Raw genomic sequence first — 19166 nt, forward strand, 5'->3', positions numbered from 1 at the left:
ATACTGGTTATGGTTCAGGACACTGCCCAAGCCCACGTTTACTTCAAACTGTTTTTCCCAATCCATTCCCCAGTGCTTGGCAGGTAAACCATAGTAGCTGGCCTACAGCGCGGCCATTGACTGGCTAAGGGAATGGAATCTAACCCAAGGAGAGCTCATTCCTAGGCGGGCAGCCACCCAAGAGGATGTGTGGTTCAAAAGGCTGTGCTCAGCAGAGGGAGGTGACTATAGTTAGCTGAGCATGTCAAACTCACTTCCTAGATTTTGCCTAGGAGAGATTAATAGCTAGGAGAAATGAGGAGCCAAAATTAAGATAAAGATAAGCTGGCCATGACAGGCAGAGAGAGCAAACATCTAGAGCTATCAGGAGCCCTGCCAAGTTTTCTAGTCCTAGATCTAGTATATAAATACTTCTAACAGCTACCCCTCCTCATTTCTAAGGAGCTCAAGTAAGTTCCTCTTACTTGCAAGCAAAATACACGTAGCCTACTTCTTATCCTTCATCACCCCCAAGAACACTATAATACGACATCCCTGCCCAGTGGTCATGCCTTTGTGTAAATATCTCCAGTAGGAATTTACCTCCCAATTTATCCCAGTATATCTCTAGGTAATTAGATTATGAAGCCATTTCTTACATTGAGTAACCCCTTAATCCTCTGAGTCTTATATTCTTCAGTTATTTAAAGAGTCAGGAGACCTTTCATCATTCTGATTCCTCTCTTCTGAAAATGGCCTAATTTATCTGTAAATTTTCCAAATTGTGGCTTCCATAGCTGAAATAATCTACGCATGTGTGATGTAACCAAGACAGATGGCCTGGGCTACTACTTCTCTTGTTCTGTGTCATATGTTTCAAGTCCTGTTGCCTAAGACTGCAGTAGGGTTTTTTTCAATGACATTGTTGAATCATTTAAAACTTACTGTTAATTAAAAGCACTAACTCATTTTGAAATGAGTTTCAGATAACCCATATGTTCCCACCTTGTACCTATATAGTTTGTTTTTTAGATCCAAGGTTAGGATGTTAAGTTTACAAATTAAATTTCAACTTTGCTAGGCTAAATTTTATCAGTTTCCAGTCTTCCATCAGATGTCACTGACCAACCACCCAGCCTTTTAAGATAACTTGATCCTTTGAATTGTTCTAGCAAATATATCTATTTTACTCATTTGGTACATTACTTACACTAATTACCTAATCAAGTTATTCATCTTTTAATGAAGGTTGGCTCCCAATTACAGAGCTAATATGTCTTATTTTCAGAAACTATAGAGTGCTATACACAAAAATTTTACCCATAGTAATAATGTTCAAAAAATGAAAAAAAAATGTGAGCATACCTGGTGGATCATACACTACTTTTCTAGTCAGAATCTATGCACTTCTAGATATGTGGCTAGTATGGGACTATGAAATGGAGCATAGTAAATTTTCCCCTTCCTTATAGAGGACGAGTAGATAATCCTCTTAAAACATGAGTGGATAATTGTTACCTTCAATTGCTAGTATTTGGGGCATGTCTACTAAACATTTGTAAGACAGACAGTGTCTGTCACAGGTGGTTGAAAGGGTCATTTATTTGACTTGAGTCTTCAATGCTTAATGAATCTCAAATTTAGACCTTAATACTACATGAAGTTATACATATAGTTTCAGGGATGCATTAAAGAGATTAAACTTTGTCCTCCATAATCAATTTTAAACATTAAAACACCATCACACTGTTATGCATTATAAATAAATATATTTTAATATATCCTATTATTGTCATACTAGAGGCCTGGTACACGGATTCGAGCACCAGTGGGGTCCCTTGGCATTGTCTGTGGGGATTGGGCCAAAACTGACAATCCAATGCCACCTGCTGCTTCTGCCTGCCAGTCCCGCTCATCCTGGCCCCACTGTGCCTGCAGCAGGGTCATGCTGCTGACTCAGTCCCGATCCAGGAGAGGCTCGCACCCCCATAGCAGTGCTCGCCAGCTGTGAGCCCCGTGTCTGGTGCCCATAGGTGCCCTATGAGCAGTGCTCCCGCTGTGGGAGTGCACTGACCACCAGGGGCAGCTCCTGCGTTGATTGTCTGCCCCCTATGCTCAGTGTGCATCATAGGAACCAGTCAACTGATTGTTCAGTCATTAGGTTGCTTAGGCTTTTACATATATAGATGAATAACAGTGATATTACATCGTATTTTGGAGTTAACAGCAGAGGATTAATTTGTTAAATAAGAACATTTAAAACTGTATCACAACTGTGTGTCATCTTTTCCTATATTTTCCTTATTTTTTCAATATTCTGGTTGTATTAATAGATGGAGATGATCCAGGCCTTTCTCAGTTTCTCAGATGCCCTAGAGGCAAATGAGCATCATGATCTCATTACTGAAATGTTCTCCTGATGGCCCTGATTTCTGGCCACATTAAACTCATTCTCTCTTAACGAGACTTTTTACTAACTGATTTCTCTTGAGATTGTTTCTTCTACTTGGTACATTTTTAATGAGCAGCAGTAACTATACTGGGTTCAGTGAAGAAAGAAAATCATCATCATCAACAAGAACAATATAGATGTGATCCATTCCATTCCCACAGACATTCCACAATTACATAGAGCACTAAGTAAATGACTGGGTATTATATTTTAGGAATAAACAAAAATACCTGAAACCAGAAAGAAAGAGACACAGTCAGATTAGGAGGTTTAGAAGAAGTTTTCCAGCCCCATAGTTCTATATTATTGGCAATCCAGGCTCTAGTCACAAAGTTATTTTGGTCCCTTTAATCCCACTTCCTGACCTTAAGCCCACTTGCCATTGTTTTTTGTTATTGTTGTTTTTGTTGTCAATCCTCACCCCTGGATATTTTTCCATTGATTTTTAGAGAGAGTTGAAGGGAGGACAAGAGACACAGAGAGAAACCATAGATGTGAGAGAGACACATCAATTGGTTGCCTCCTGCACACACCCCTACCAGGGCCAGGGATCAAGCCTGCAACCAAGGTACATGCCCTTGACCCTTCAGTCTGCAGACTGATGCTCTATCCACTGAGCCAAACTAGCTAGGGCCACTTGCTAGTCTTTGTGATGAAGAGTATTTCTGTCACACATCATTCATGAGAAGGCAGCATTCCAGCTAGGAGAGAATACTAGTACACACCCATAGGTGTCATTCACACTTCCGCTGCCAGCGTCCCACCTCACTCTCTGCTCCAGTTCTGCAAATCCTAGAGATAGTATAGTCTCTAGAGCACTATCTGGGAGAGACTCTGATCTTCCTACCGGATCAACTGAGGGCACAGAATTTCATTTCTCCCAGTTTAGTTCAACTGATACAGGATTGAAATATTGCAAATGGAAGTTTATTAAAACAAAAGAAAAAAGATCAAAATAGGTAAATCAGCTTTTATTTATCCTAGTGTAACCTTCATAGGATAAATGAAGGTTACATAAAAGGTATGAAAGGGCAGGTAGCACCCAATTTCATTTCTTCAACATTGTCACTTTCCAGGTGCTTGAGCTTATTTATTGAGTGATAAAAACTGGTACCATTTGAGGACCAATCACGGCTTGCTCACCTATTGTGTTACATTATGCTCTTCATATTGTAGTAGGTGTGGAGTGGCTAATGCATAATAGCTGCTCACCTCCAGCTTCTGGAGCTTGGGGAACGGCTCTGAGATTTACAAAGTAAATACTGTGAGCTATACAGATGTAGGTCAAATTGGAGTTCGATCCCCAATAAGAAACCTTTGCAGAGAGACTTTAAATGCACTCTCTATCACATGTGCAGAAAATACAGGCAGCAGTGCAGAAGGTGCTGAGAGTGCACTCAAGGCAGAGTCACAGCTCCAGTTTTTCTGGGTCAGTCCTCAGGTTAGTGATCCAAATCTAGTAATAATTCTCTGTGATAAACAATGCAGACCCTGAAGCAAGACATGCACAACCAGTGCTGACCAAACGATCTAAGAATATGACCAACATAGCACACACAAAAGGGAACCCACACCATATCAACAGAGAGAACATCCCCTTGGCCATATTAGCCAAGGTTTTTACCAGTTCATTAATGAGGAAAAACTAAGAATATCAAAATCAATTGACTTATAGTTGATTATATATTCATTTAATAGTAAACTGTGTATGTTTTTAATACAGAGTTTAATTAAGTGCAACAAACATTTTTATTGTTCCCACAAGGAGCTCAGTTAAAGAACTTTAGGTGCTGTTATATAAAAATATCTGGATTGCATGAATCCTTTTGACTATTAGAATCACAGTCTTGGTACCCATAGGAGGTGTTATTAAGGGTTATATTTGTCTGTAAATGACAGAAAATCCCAAACAGCGTAGTTTAAACTAGATGAAAGATTATCTCCTTCTCACATTACCTGAACAATCCAGATCTAGCATATCCACCAGGACCCAGCCACCTTCTATCTTGTTACTCCGTCATCTTCAAACTGAAGTTCCCAACAGGTGGTTGGTCCGGGATAAAGCTCCAGCTTCAGCCTTCATGTCTCTTCATTCCAGCTAGTAGGAAGGAGCAAAAAGGAGGTAAAGGTATTAACCTTCTCCTTAATGATGTACATTCTACCCGCATCCTCTTGGTCAGAACTTAACCACAACCAGCAGCAAGTGAAGCTGTGAATTTTATTCCTCCTTTCAGGCGGCTGTGGGTTAGACAAAAACGAGGGGCTCTATAAAGCCAGAAGAAAGGAGAACAGTTAGCGCCAATAGCAGACAGTTGCCAAAGCTCCCTCTACATTATACTCTTATCCCCAATGCGCCTTTGTCGCATAGTATTGTAACCTGTCATTCAAACTGGGACACTTTTGAGAATAAAAAAGATGCTATTCATAATTACACTGGGACAAGAAGCCTAAACCAGGACTGTCTTGGACAAACCAATGTTTACAGTCACACAATTTATACTCATTCCTCAGGGCCCCACTCCCCCCGATTTCTAACCAAAAATGGCATAATAATGGCTTTACACAATTCTAATAATTACATTTAGAAAACAACAAAAATACCTAAACTATAAAATAATAATAACATGGTACCACAAGAATAAGACATCCCTTGATAATGAGTAACATAGATCATAGAAAATAGTTACAAGAATGATTTTGTAAGATAATCAATGCTCCCCTCCCCCAAAAGAGTATGTTTTGATTATTTAGCCCAGGGTGTGGAGAATGTCTGGCCTGGCCAAGGCATTCGGGGTGAGTCAATTAAATATTTGACCAAACATAGCAGGCTAATTTTTAAGTTGATAATTTTGTATATAGCCCGTGAACGATGTTGTACATATCCAAATGGCCCTTGGCAGATTTGGGGGCCCTACGTCTGGAAAGGGGTGGGGTGGGGTGGGGGGGGAGAGAGAGAGAAAGAGAGAGAGAGAGGGAGAGAGAGATATCTTATTTGAGACACTGCATATTAATACTAAGGCTCTACTTGTTCCAGCAGCTAAGCCAATGACCTAATATTATAGAGAATATCAAGCAGCCATTTTTCAAAAGGACAAAATTATACCACTCTTCAGACTCTTTTCCAAGGCTGAGGAAAATGTAACTTCCCTAAGGATGTGGGTTGAAAGTTTTTATCTCTATTCTTATGCAAATTTGAATCTTAACAATGTCAGAAAGGAGTCTGGTTAGCCATCAGGAAGAGCTTTATAAATTTAGACTTCTGCCAAGAGAGATCTTTCTCTGGTTACTTCTAAGAGAGCTAGATGCCCTTAGAAGTCACATAGCCTTCACTGTAACCAAATAATGAAGAAAAGTGATAATCCTACGTGAGCATAATATGCTACCTACATAATTATACCATCTGATAAAAAGTTCAGATTAAGGCTTTCTACATTCCTGAAAGTCTGGCTCCCATGGCCTTTACCTGGGGCAAAGACAGTTTAATAAAACTGCTTTATGTGCATGTATATGCATTTATCCTCTACCTCAAACACTGTAATATCTGAGTAAACTATAGGCTTCTAAAACATTAACTATGCTTACCTCTGCATGGGTGAATTGCCAGTGATTCTATGTATCCAATTCTTTCTTCTTCATGTTTTGTCATTAACACTATAGTACTTTTGAAATTATATTAAACAAATAATACTTTTGAAATTATAAAAAAAAAAAACACTTTAAGATAAATTGTTGAAATATGTCTAATGAACTTCCAATTTCTGGTCCAGTATACAAAAAGCTGGGACCAGAAGCTGGAATGCTCCACTCCAACCAAAACAAGTAAAAAGCTGAACAAACTCAATGTTATGTATCACTTATAGCTACAAATGAATGAATTAAAATATAAAGCATGGGTAGAAAAGATACACACCAATTTCCCAAATTGGATGCCTCTAGGAGTGAAGCAGAATAAGTGGGGTTTCTATTGTGACATTAAATGTTTATTTTTGCAATTTGAAAAAAAATATGATGAGATGTTAGTGATTGTTAATTTGATGGCAGAGAGTATAGGATGCTTTAGAATTCTCTTAGATTTTCCATGTTTTTAAAATGCCTCATAATTATAAATAAATGTCTAGGAACAAGAACCTCCTTAATTCTTTGATAAGTAGTCATATTACATTACCACTCTTACTGTCCCTGAAACTGCTCTCTATGTATCCTCTGTGTGATTGAATATTTGCTGGGCCTTTTCCTCATCTGTAACATAAAAGGGTGAATAAATGGACATTTTTAAGACTTTTTTCTAGCTCAGGTGTCTTCCTTTTCCCATCACCTTACAAACCACCCCCTTTAAAGTTCACTCCTTGAATGCTACCAATCCATCTTCCTTTCCCCTCTTCAAGTCTCCTTTCCTGAAAAGTCACAGGAGATATTTAACCAAAGCATGGTCAGTAATCGAGTTCGTTAAAACTCTAGGAAAGTTGTTTGTTTTCCACTTAAATGAAAAAGCCTGCGTTTTCATCCGTCACATTTGCCATAGAAGTGGTATGGGGAGGAGGAGGTAATGGAAAAGATACTGAGGGTGAGGGCGCTACTGCGGCCTTACCTGGGCTTCAGTCCAGCTAAGGAGCTGCTAACTTGGGGGTGGACTAAAATGAGGCCACCGTAACTGTACACGCTGGACAGGCACCGGGGGCAGAACCAACTATACTTTGCAGCTGGAGCTGGGGTGGGAGAGGGAGGAAAGAGGGCTGCCCAGATCAGAAACATCTGCTGGCTTCCCTGCAGGAGGAGGAAGGTGCTTTTAACTGCACTAGTCCTTCAGGGAAATCACCCGGGGCTGAGCCAGCCGAGTGAGCTGCGGGCTGCAGCCAGCGGCGGCGGGAGGGGCGGGGTGGGGCCGGAGGAACCGCGGGCCTGGCGGAGGTTTCCCGCCGCGGACCCCGGATGCGAGAGGTCTCGGAGGAGGCAGGTGCGGCTAGAGTGGGGCACCCAGGACCACTCACCTTCCACCTGCTAAGGACCCGCTGCTGCCATGGGCTACCAGGGGCAGCAGCCCATCATCCCGCCACAGGTAACGCTGGAGGCTGGGACAGGTTCTGAAGCCAAGTCCCCGCAAGATTCATTCACCTGCAACGGAGGTCAGCTTACCTGCATTGGGTCTGGCGTTAGCACCACGGGAAGTTCTCCAGGAGAAAAAGTTTTGCCTTGATTTGACTTGTTTGTTTTCTTTCTTTTTCTTTTTTTTCTTTTTCTTCGCAGGCACTTTTAATGTAACCCCTTTAGTTTCATAAAATCACATCATTGGCTCCCTAACAGATCCTTTATGGGGTCCCATGTAGCAGTCCTTGAACTTGGTGAAGCTGTAATCAGGACATTTTAGGATGGAGTTTATTTACAAAGCTCTGTTGAGCTACTAGCCATTATTATTACTATTTATAATTATCTTCATTATTTCCTCATCATGATTGATGTTATCATCATTACTGCTATCGTTAGTCTCCTACGTTGCATATTTGTCTGACACGTTTCTGTCTTTCGAACTAGTAAATGTTTGTTTAATTTTATAATTATTGGCCATTTTATATGTTTAAATAGAGAGACCTAGCTGACAAAGAAACCCTCGTTTCTGAACATGAGCACAAAGGGAAAACTTGCCGCCAGTCTGCTGCTGTTTTTAACGTTGTCAACTCTATTATAGGATCTGGTATAATAGGTAAGTGTTGCTTTGTTGTTGTCTTTTTGGTTTTATGTGAAAAGGCCAAATTTAAGACTCTTATTATGTTGCTGGTGTTTATTGAATTTTTAAAGTAAAGATCTTAAATAAGTTGGTAATTTTCTTTCATAAAAGTCTTCCATTTTTTTTCCAGTGTAACAATGGGCATTACGTAAGTTCCCTTTTCCCTGAAGGTTGGGTGGTGATCCACACTTTTTCTAAGTTTGAGAACATCCTCCACATGGGTTAGGTTAGGGGGAGCATCATATGAGAGATGCTGAAAATTTTTCATAGGCGGCCTGGTTATTGATAATGTGACCTAATTTATTTTTTCCCTCTTCCTGAAGTGTCCATCATTACTTGAATCACCTTTCTATGACCTTCTTGAGGTGTGAGACCTCAATATTTGGAAATATTGGAGGTACAAAAATTTAATGTGAAAACATAACAATCCCATCTACATAGTGTTAAATTTAAAGCACAAACTTATGAATTTATATCAATGTTAAATATCATTTACTAAATAAATAGAAATTGGTTAAACAAAAGTGCATATGATTTTTTAAACAAAGGAGCCAAATCATAATGGAAAGAAATGATCAGCTCATATTTTCTCAATTTGAAGCAAGGGGAAAGTTATGACAAAATTAAGTTCATGGTATTATATTAATAAAGGTAGTTATTTTTTTCATACTTGCTATTCTTTTTGTTATTTGAAAATATCCAATTTAAGAAAAAGTTGGGACAAAATTAAACCCTGCACTACTCATTGAGAATATTCTTTTCTCCTGTAAAGTTTTGACATTTTAATCACAGTCATCATTGAATAGTTACCCTTCATAATTTAATGTTTTAATTTTATCTATATTGTCCCAATATATAGATAATTTCCTTTTCAAATGGTACATCAAGTGGAGAAAGCTGAAGCAGAGTAGTGACACAGAGTTAAAGACTTATTTGAAATTTTGCCTCCATGTACCACAGATGAGTGGGCAGCTCTACTTGGCAGAATTCCAGACTTAATTCCTGATGTGAACATTTTATGCTGATCCATGTCAGCAACATTTAAAATGCCTCTTAATCTGTTCAGCAGACTTTTTAAAAGAAAAATATTTCAGAAAGTAAAATTTCTGGGTGGGCATATTTTGAATATATTTTACTTTAAATACTTTATTGTTCATTTCCCAAGCAATTCATAAGAAAATATTTTGTATTGTCCCCTTCAGCTTTATTAAAATATTTTGGCCTTCTCATTTTTCTCTCCTTTTCTTACATGGTTGCCCATTTTGACTCCTTAAATCCCATCACCCTTCTGTGCTCTTTTTATCCTCTGTTTTCCCAGAGAAGAAAGCTTTGGGTCTTTACTCTCCATATTCTAGATCATATGATTCCTTCACTCTGAGGTGAACATTATTTGTGTGAACTGACATCTATTTTTCATTTGCTTCTTTCTTATTCTTATGTCATCACCTTATAAACTTGTTCTCTTGACATGTCCTTAATTTAAAACATTTTATTCTGAAATAAGTATTAATATATTATTGTTTAAATTTAGTAGTCATATGCATTGTTTATAATTATGTCCTATAACTATGTCAGTTTACTTAGCCTATTATATGCAGGAATTGGAGAAAACTTGTGTATTTCTATATGTTTTATTAATATGATGGGTGGGGCATTTTGTGTGTTTTTTCAGGATTGCCATATTCAATGAAGCAAGCTGGCTTTCCTCTGGGAATATTGCTTTTATTCTGGGTTTCATATATTACAGGTAAAATACTGTATAGTTGCTAGTTCCTGCAACTTAAATTGCACAAGGACTATTTTACACACACACACACGCACACACGCACACACACACACACACACACACACACACACAGTACAGTAATTGATTTTACTGGATCAAAGAATCCTAAAGAATTTAAACATTACGTCTGAGGAGATTTACTTTTCTTGCTAATCCTCTGAACAGATTAGAAAAGCATTATATATTACCAAGCCTAAATCCTTTTCATGTGCCTTTCACTTTATGCAGAAAGTGGTAGGTGGGAAAGTCATTTTAAAGGCTGACTAAAGCCAAGTCAGCCATGCCCTGAAAGTGTCCTCATCAGGACCTCCTTTCCCACAGTGACCATGGGCAGGTGCACAAGAATGAGCGGCCTTTTCCAGCTACGTCTGTGCAGGTGGAACTGAAAGCCCTGGTATTCCCACCTTCCCCACGCCTGCTCAGGCTCCCCACCAGCCCCTGTCTTTAAGTGCAGCAACTGGGTGCTTTTTACTACTTCTCTTCTGCTTCCCCTTTTTCACGTACCATGTTCATTCACACCCACGTTTTGCCACTCCCCCCTCTAAGTGCAGACTATACACTTGTAATCAGCTCCTCTTCCTGTTGTCCTCCTCTCTGCCTTGTCATACCATCAGCTCACGTCATGACAAATACAGGGTCGTTCCTCTTCCTTAGGATCACTGTGAAAGAGGCAGCCATCACAGAAACCATCTGCTGTGGTTGCTGCTATGGTGGCCGCTATGTGTAGCCACCCTGATCCTTTTTTACCAGATAATGCAAAACACCTCAGTGTTCCCTTCTCCAGAGTGGTGACCTGAGCCTCAGTGGCACCGCCTTCCTTGATGAGGTTACGACCCCCAGCTGCCATGTCCCCACAGCCTCCAGCCAATGACTGACTGATGATATAGGAACTTGCCTCCAGGAAGGAACCGATGTGTGGTGCACTTGAGCTCCAGAGCATAGCTGGTCTCCACCTGGGACCTCATCCTTGCTTAGCCCTTTCCCTTGCCCTGTCCTCTCACTCACCTTCTCCTGGGAGCACTCCCTCAATTGCCCAAGAATCTCTATCTCAGCTCTGCTCCGGAGACCCTACCAAGATATTATCTACCATAAACTCTCAAGCTTCCAAGCCCAGCCTGTAACTGCTCATTTTCTCAGGCTGAAAAAGAGAGAGTAAAGCATGAAGTAGACACCATGGTCAGGGCTGCGAAGGCACTGGCCTCCTTCCTCCTGCCGTCTCCTCACCACCCAAAACCTGAGCTGCTTTTAGCTTAGATAGTTCTTAATTTGTAGCTTAATTTGTAACTTAGTAATGGGATCCATAACATTCAGAGTTGCTGGTGTTTAAAAATTGCAACCTATTCATACAAGCATTTATCACACAATAAAAAAATACCTCATTTAAGGATTTACCCTTATCATTTCTAATTTCCTGCTTCCCAGTCAATCAGCACTGACAAATAATTAATTTTCACCCAGGCATAATAACCATGGTCTATTTAAGTGCACTGTAAATATTTACACACATTAAATAAATTAAAATATATAGATCACCTAAGAATTCAATACTTAAGGAGAAGGAATAGTTCATTGAGTAAAATGGGGAAAAAATTAACTTTTATTTATATAATATTCAACTCTCACATTGAAACTTAAATCTTTAAATTATAAATTTCAAAAATTCTTAGAGTGCTTTAACCATAATAACTATAAAATAGAGTTACTAGTTGTACTTTATTATAAAACAAATGATCTGAGTCTCATAATCTATTTTTTATGTATGCTCACAGCATTTTTCATTCTCAGTCTTCAGATGTTGAATGCCTATGAAATATTTGATTATCTACATTCTATTGCATAGATGATTGAGCCACATCATAATAGTCTTTGCATTGGTTAATTAGGAAGTAAAATGAAAAACTAATGCTTGACTCTAGTCTGTCCAGTTCATTGCATAGATGTGTTAAGTATACTGGTATCTTGATTGAAAAATACATAACTGGAAACAGTACCATTTCATGAAAAGTAATATATAATGAAAAGAAAGTAAGGCTTGCTCTACTAATTTACTGTAGCATGAAATTAAACTTTTTAAAAAATTTCTTTTTATTTAAGTCAAAAACATAAAAAACCTTTGTATTAAATATAATCTGACATTTGTTTGTTATTTTTGCCACAGACTTTTCCCTTGTTTTGTTGATAAAAGGAGGGACTCTCTCTGGAACAGACACTTACCAGTCTTTGGTCAATAAAACCTTTGGCTTTCCAGGGTATCTCCTCCTCTCTGTTCTACAGTTTTTGTATCCTTTTATAGGTAAGATGAATGTGAAGATACATATTCTACTTATTTGCATAAACATACTTTTATTTCTGAGTAAAATAGTTTTAATAGTCATTGCTTAGTCATTAAAGAGTACCAGTCATTGAAATATATTCCAAATTAAGCATTTACTTCTTTAGCCATTTCTACTTATTTCCTGGTCCTTTTGGTTGGTTTTCTGAGTATTTTATTGACAAAAAATGAGAGTAATTTTCATTAGGTTAGTGCTTGTGCTTCCCTAGTTTTGTGAAAAATAGAATGATCTGGGATTAAAAGTGAGTGAGAGGAACAATAGATTTCTTCTAAGGCTGAAATACAATTTGAAAACCTAAGGATTTATGGAAGTCATGTACCATAATGGTGAAAATGTCACCTAGCACTTATTAAGTAAAATGTTAACATTCAACAATGGCCAAATTGTAATAGTAATACAGAAGCTATTATTTAAACCAGTAGTTTCTTAAGTCTCCATCAAAAACTAAGAACATATTTCTCAAAAATCTTACTTTTTAAATGAGGAGATATTTTGGAGCCCTTACAATTTTCTGTTATTAATACTCACTTTGAGCAATACATGTGTTCCTGAAAAATGATTTGGAAACTGAATTTTAATGACAAGTAAGTCACATTTTAAATGACTCACCATTATTTAAAAATGATTAAGTGAAAATATTTTTAATACAAATTGATAATCTCCCAAAAATCTATTGTCTAGTTATTTTTAAGTTGTACATGTTGGTAATCAAAATTGATATTTGAAAGTAGTAGGATTATACAAATACTTGTGAAGTAGTAACTGATTATTTTCAAAATATTCAATATGAAAATTGTTGGTAACTGTATTATTTTAATTATGTATTTAGCCATGATAAGTTACAACATAATAACTGGAGACACTTTGAGCAAAGTTTTCCAAAGAATCCCAGGAGGTAAGTAATATATTTATTATATATAGTTAATGTGGTTCATAATAGCTTATAAGTAAAATATTTGCAAGTTCAAGAGCTGGAGGACCTCAAATATCTGGCAATATTTATGATCCATCCTGATCCTAAAGTATTAATCTACCTTTACATACAGTGTAATTCTTATTTAGCTATTTAAAAATGTTATTACTATTATTGCTATACTCAGAAATATTATCACTATTAAACTATACCTAGCATAGTAGTAAGAATTAACAGTAATATGTATTATAACTAATAGTAAATATTATGATAATAAATATTATTACTATACTTAGAATACTGTATATTTGAAATATCTTATGCTACAAATCCCATCTGTTAGTAATATTTTCTCATGTACTATTTTTACTACATCATTTCTTAGATAAGCAAGCGATCTTTTCCCCCATGACTTCTATTAATATGTAACTTAATATAGTAAAATTAACCCTTTTTATTGGATAGTCTTGTTAGTTTTGACAAATGCATGTAGTCATATAGCAATAGCCACAATGTAAATACAGAACAATTCCATAATATCCAAATTTTCTTTATTTCTATGCTTAGTCAAACCCTCCCTCATCTCTAGCCCCTGGCAACCACTGAAATCTGATTTCTCTGTCTAGTTTTGTTTTTCCCAGAAGGCCAAACCAATGGCATCATATAGTATGTAGCCTTTTGAGACTAGCTTCTTTCACTTAGCATAGTGCATTTGAATTTCAGCCATGACTTTTGGTATATAGTAGTTTGCTCTTAAAAAAAAATGCTGGGGAGTATTCCATTGTATGAATGAATAACAGTTTGTCACATAATTGAGGGACATTTGGGTTGTTTCCAATTTGGGGTGATTATGAAAAAGCAGCTATGAATATCAAGTGGACCTTTTTGCCATGTGACACAGCCCCCTCCCTGTTCAACCTTTCATTCTATTATGACTATTTGCATAATTCAGAGTCTTTGTGCTTTGAAGAGCTTCTCATCCAAGCCACATAATCCCCATTTTATTGTGACCTAACTCTATAGTTGTTATTGTAGCTGAGATTGATGCCATAATGCCTGTCCTCTTAGTACTTGAGACACTCATTCTAAAAGACATACAAAACAAAACCCAGCCCTCACCGGTTTGGCTCAGTGGATGGAGTGTCAGCCTGCAAACTGAAGGGTCCTGAGTTCGATTCTAGTCAAGGGCACATGCCTGGGTTGCGGGCTTGATCTCCAGTAGGGGGCATGCAGGAGGCAGCCAATCAATGATTCTCTCTCATCATTGATGTTTCTATCTCTCTCTCCCTCTCAGTTCCTCTCTGAAATCAATAAAAATATATTTTTAAAATAAATAAATAAAACATCATAGACAAGCTAAAGTTCCCTTTGAAACCCATTCCTGGTTATTAATTTTATAAAACATTAAAAATTACTTTTAAAACATAGGTTACATAGCAAAGAACACACTTTTATTCTTGTCACAGTTTCTTTACATCATTGAATGTTGTTTTGTAATGTATGATTATTTTATAAAGATTAATATGATGCCAAAGTATTTTTAGAAGTAGATAAAATCCTTAGTATTTTTTTCTTCTGAAATAGATCACCAATGTCTTAGACTGACAAGTGGGCAATTGCTTATACCTTTTCCAGATAACTAAATTCTTGGATCATGATACAATGAGAAACATTGCTGTAAGAAATAGTATGTCTTTGATTTTAAAATTTTTGAAATATTACAATGTTCAGTACTCCCTACTATTGTTAAAACATTTAGAATGCGTATTTGGGTGCATTTTTGTTAAAAGATCAGTAGAGGTAATAGATCTCATCATTGGATCATTAGTGAAAAATGTCCTTTACATGAATAGAGATCCTGTTACTAAGCTCCTTCAGGCTGTTCATAGCAGTCTATTTTAGTGTTTTTCTAGGCCTTAGAATTTTCCCAGTAAAGAAAATGTATCTTCTACTAAATATATCATAGGGGAAGCAGTTTGAAGGGGTAAATAGAAACAGATATACAAATAATTTAATTCAAATTATGTTCACCAGAAATATGTAAATATTTACATTCAGGGTTTTGGGGACTTAAACTTTTATTGTTTTAATTCACAAGTTTATGATGATTGTTAGCTGTGGCTGAGTTAAATACTCATGATTAATTTTTCCATTCATGTGTGAGTGTGTGAGTGTGTGTGTGTTTGTGTGAAATTTATGCCATTTTGAAATTCCTATCTTGGAACTTTCTTTTAGTTAATTAGCCATATTAGAAAATTAGTCCCACTTTTCAGACTAATAGCTTCTTTTTTATTTTTTTTAAAATCACACACACTTATTTGACAGATTTGGCTTCTACAGACTTTAAACTTCACAGAATTAAACACACAAAGACTTGGTACCACTAAGGATATTTAAAAAATATAACTACATGATCTCTGAAGGAATTCAATATGAGTTAAAAAATTAAAACAATGGTGTCTTCATTGGAATAGATATAGAGCTCCTGAAGCAAATACAGTACTGTGATTAGCACAGCTTTAAAATATATATAAATCCTTGTAAGTATGTTTTAATTTATGTTTACAATTTTGGGGGTATTTGATGATAGACACACACACACAAACACACACATCCTCTCTCTCAATCTCTCTCTCTCTCTCTCTCTCTCTCTCAGTGGTTCTCAACTTTCCTAATGCTGTGACCCTTTGATACAGTTCCTCATGTTGTAGTGACCCCCAACCATAAAATTATTTTCGTTGCTATTTCATAACTGTAATTTTGCTACTGTTATGAATCGTAATGCAAATATCTGATATGCAGGATGTATTTTCATTGTTACAAATTGAACATAATTAAAGAATAGTGATTAATCACAAAAACAATATGTAATTATATATGTGTTTTCCGATGGTCTTAGGTGACTCCTGTGAAAGGATCACGGCCCACAGGTTGAGAACCGCTGCTCTAGAGTCTAAGACATTGTATACTAGGTTTCAGCAGTTTCCCTCTGACTTACTTCTCTATTCAGGTTGCTTCTCTCTGTTTTCCTTCAAGGAAAATACTTCTTTCAACAAAAGGAAAAAGTATCTAGTGAATATTTTTACCTAAATATTTATTTCTAAAACTTTGTTAAAGTTTTACTGTTCAAGTTTCTTTGAAATACAGAAAAATATTTTTTAAAGCTTCAGAATAGCTCTGGCTGGGTTGGTCAGTTGGTTGGAGCATTGTCCTGGGGTTCGATCCCTGGTCAGGGCACATACCTAGATTTTGGGTTCAATCCCTGGTCTAGGTATATACGGGAGGCAGCTGATCAATGTTTCTCACATCAATGTCTCTGTCTGTCTCTCTCTCTCACTAAAAAATCAGTAAATGTATATATCTTTGAGGATTAAAAACCAAAAGCCTCAGAATATGCCTTGTCCCTGTGTAGCTTATTTTCTGAATGTACAGTTTGGCCATTAGAGGGCTTTGGACAAGGAGTGACATAATGTTTTTTTGCTTTTGGAAAAGATCTCTGTAGTGTCCAGGTTAAGACTACAGTGTACTCTAAGGAGACAAAAAAAGGTAGAAACAAGGAAACTGACTAGGAGGCTATGAAAATATTTAAATGTAAAACATTTTAACATTATTTGAACTATAGGTTTATCCTTAAGTTATTTTGTATTTGTACTTTCATGTATTATTTCTAGTTTTACATGGTTTTATGGAGCATATTTATTCTCAAAACTTTCTCTTTTAGATATTATTTAATATTAAAGTCATTTGATAATTCAATATTTACTGTGTCACTGGTATGTTACGCAGACCTATAAACACTTCATAAAATTTGTGTTTTAGTTGATCCTGAAAACTTGTTTATTGGTCGCCACTTCATTATTGTGCTTTCCACGATTGTCTTTACTCTGCCTTTGTCCTTGTACCGAGACATAGCAAAGCTTGGAAAGGTAATTTTTACATTTTAAGTTAGCACAGAAATGTACTTCCTAATTTGCATTAATTTTGTCCAACTGCTCTCTGTATGGCTAAGTTCTTATTTACAGTATTTATCTTCAGTTTCTTTTAGTTTAATTATAATTGTGCTACAGTAAACTATGGTTGAGTCTTTAGCTTACTTTGGGGAATGGGAGGTTAAATAGTTGATGAGTGTGAACTAAATATGCCTTTCCTTTTTATTTTATTTTTAATAATATATTTTTATTGATTTCAGAGAGGAAGGGAAAGGGAGAGAGAGAGATAGGAACATCAATGATGAGAGCTAATCATTGTTTGGCTGCCTCCTGCACTCCCCCCCAATGGGGATCAAGCCTGCAACCGAGGCATGTGCCCTGACTGGGAATCAAACCGTGACCTCCTGGTTCATAGGTTGACATTCAAACTCTGAGCCACGCCGGTTAGGCCCTTTTTCCTTTGTGAGGTAGATACTCTAACTGATGTCAGGCAGCCACCCTTTACATTTAGAAAATACAAAGAGCTATACTTAAACCAAGTTTAATTTCCAAAAAAGTTTTATTGTTTTTATAGACAGTAAGTTAATTTAAAAGTAAACAATTTAGAAATAGGGATGAATCACTTTATTGGCTTAAAATTTTGTTTATAAATTACAATGTCTGTTGTGCCTATTTTTTCATTCATTGCATGTCAATGTGTTGATTGATTAATTGTTGAGAATTTAGTCAATATTTATGATTTGTATTGCTGAAGACAAATGCTGATTTCTTTCTAATGAGGCCAATCACATAATTATTCGATTTTCTGCATATGCCCATCAACATAGAGTAGCCTTTATCTGGTTATATTTTATTTCCTTACTGTCAAGGATGTTTGTATTTTACCCAAAATATTATTGATGCTGTACCTACATGATGCCAAGCATTGCAATGAAACATTTTTAAAAAGAATTATACATATGTTTTTGTATTCTGCTTTGAAAAATCCAACAGCTGATTGAATTTTACTTTTTACTGTGATGTTTGATGTGTGTCCACAGTTAAGAAGTCCCTCTTTTCAGGTAGAGTTGAGAATGGAAATGATACCTGAGTATTCTGACTATTCTGCCTGCCTTCCCTAACAGTCATCTGGAGATAAACAAGGGTATATCAAAGTGGGCTTTTTATGGTAAAATATCTGAAATGGCTCAACTATTTTCTATTCAAATGTTCTATGTAAACATAAATGTTGCCTTCACAGAGCAGAAGATAAGGAATTCATGAACAGAAGGCTGCTAATACTCTATCATATTGTTACCTAAACATTTTCTCCTAAATGCCCCTTCAAAGTGTCATATTGGAATATCTAAATAAATTTCCTAATGAGTAAATCAGGGTAGTTAGAAGCCATGATCTGGAGTCAGGATTCTTGCATTTGAGTTTCTCCTTTGCCACTTTCTTGCTGTGTGACCTTGGGAATGTTACTTAATATTTCTGTTCCTCAGTAGATCAGAGGGCTCATAATAGAACTTTCCTTCTAGTTAAAAACTAACAACACAGAAAACAAGGTTAACAACCATTAAATGAAATGAAATAAAGTTTGTCTTATATTTATCTTATCAGAGAAGGAAGTCTAAAAATGTGTTTATCCATAAAAACTAAGAGATTAAATATAGATCTAATGTAATGAGTGTGTAGAACATATACATACACAGATCAGTTTATATTGTAACCAGTTGAAATAGTGACCAAAGAGAAAGGAAGAAGCAAAGAAGACTTAGAAATACAGACCAAATGGCAAGATCACAAAGGCAAACAACTAAAACTAGAGAACAAAAAGGAAACATCAAAGGCACCCCAAAAATGTGGGAGGGGATTGCTGGGTTGGAAGGGTGAGGGTAAGATAAAGACAAGCAGAAGGAGCAACTATAGATAGTAAAAAAGCATAAGTCAACACTAAAATAGGGCCTGAAGAAAAATAAACATACTTTCACTTTCATAAAAGAAAATCATCAATTTTGTATTCCACACAGGAAGCCACTAAAATCATGTAAAGCCATCTTGCAAGATTAC

At 36.6% G+C, this 19166-nt stretch overlaps 1 protein-coding gene across 1 annotated transcript in view; it reads left to right on the forward strand.

Moving 5' to 3' along the window:
* The first annotated feature begins 7339 nt into the window (after nucleotides 1-7339).
* The window catches only part of SLC38A11 (solute carrier family 38 member 11), a 46031-nt gene continuing 34204 nt past the window's right edge, over nucleotides 7340-19166 (forward strand). Inside the window, exons 1-6 of the mRNA XM_036320583.1 lie at nucleotides 7340-7487; nucleotides 8012-8129; nucleotides 9826-9900; nucleotides 12098-12232; nucleotides 13102-13167; nucleotides 17005-17111. Coding sequence (XP_036176476.1) covers nucleotides 7449-7487; nucleotides 8012-8129; nucleotides 9826-9900; nucleotides 12098-12232; nucleotides 13102-13167; nucleotides 17005-17111 — 540 coding nt within the window. The 5' untranslated portion in view covers nucleotides 7340-7448. The remainder of the gene's footprint in view (nucleotides 7488-8011; nucleotides 8130-9825; nucleotides 9901-12097; nucleotides 12233-13101; nucleotides 13168-17004; nucleotides 17112-19166) is intronic.

This window comes from Myotis myotis, unplaced genomic scaffold, assembly GCF_014108235.1.
Source record: "Myotis myotis isolate mMyoMyo1 unplaced genomic scaffold, mMyoMyo1.p scaffold_m19_p_8, whole genome shotgun sequence".
In the NCBI taxonomy this organism is placed as follows: domain Eukaryota; kingdom Metazoa; phylum Chordata; class Mammalia; order Chiroptera; family Vespertilionidae; genus Myotis; species Myotis myotis.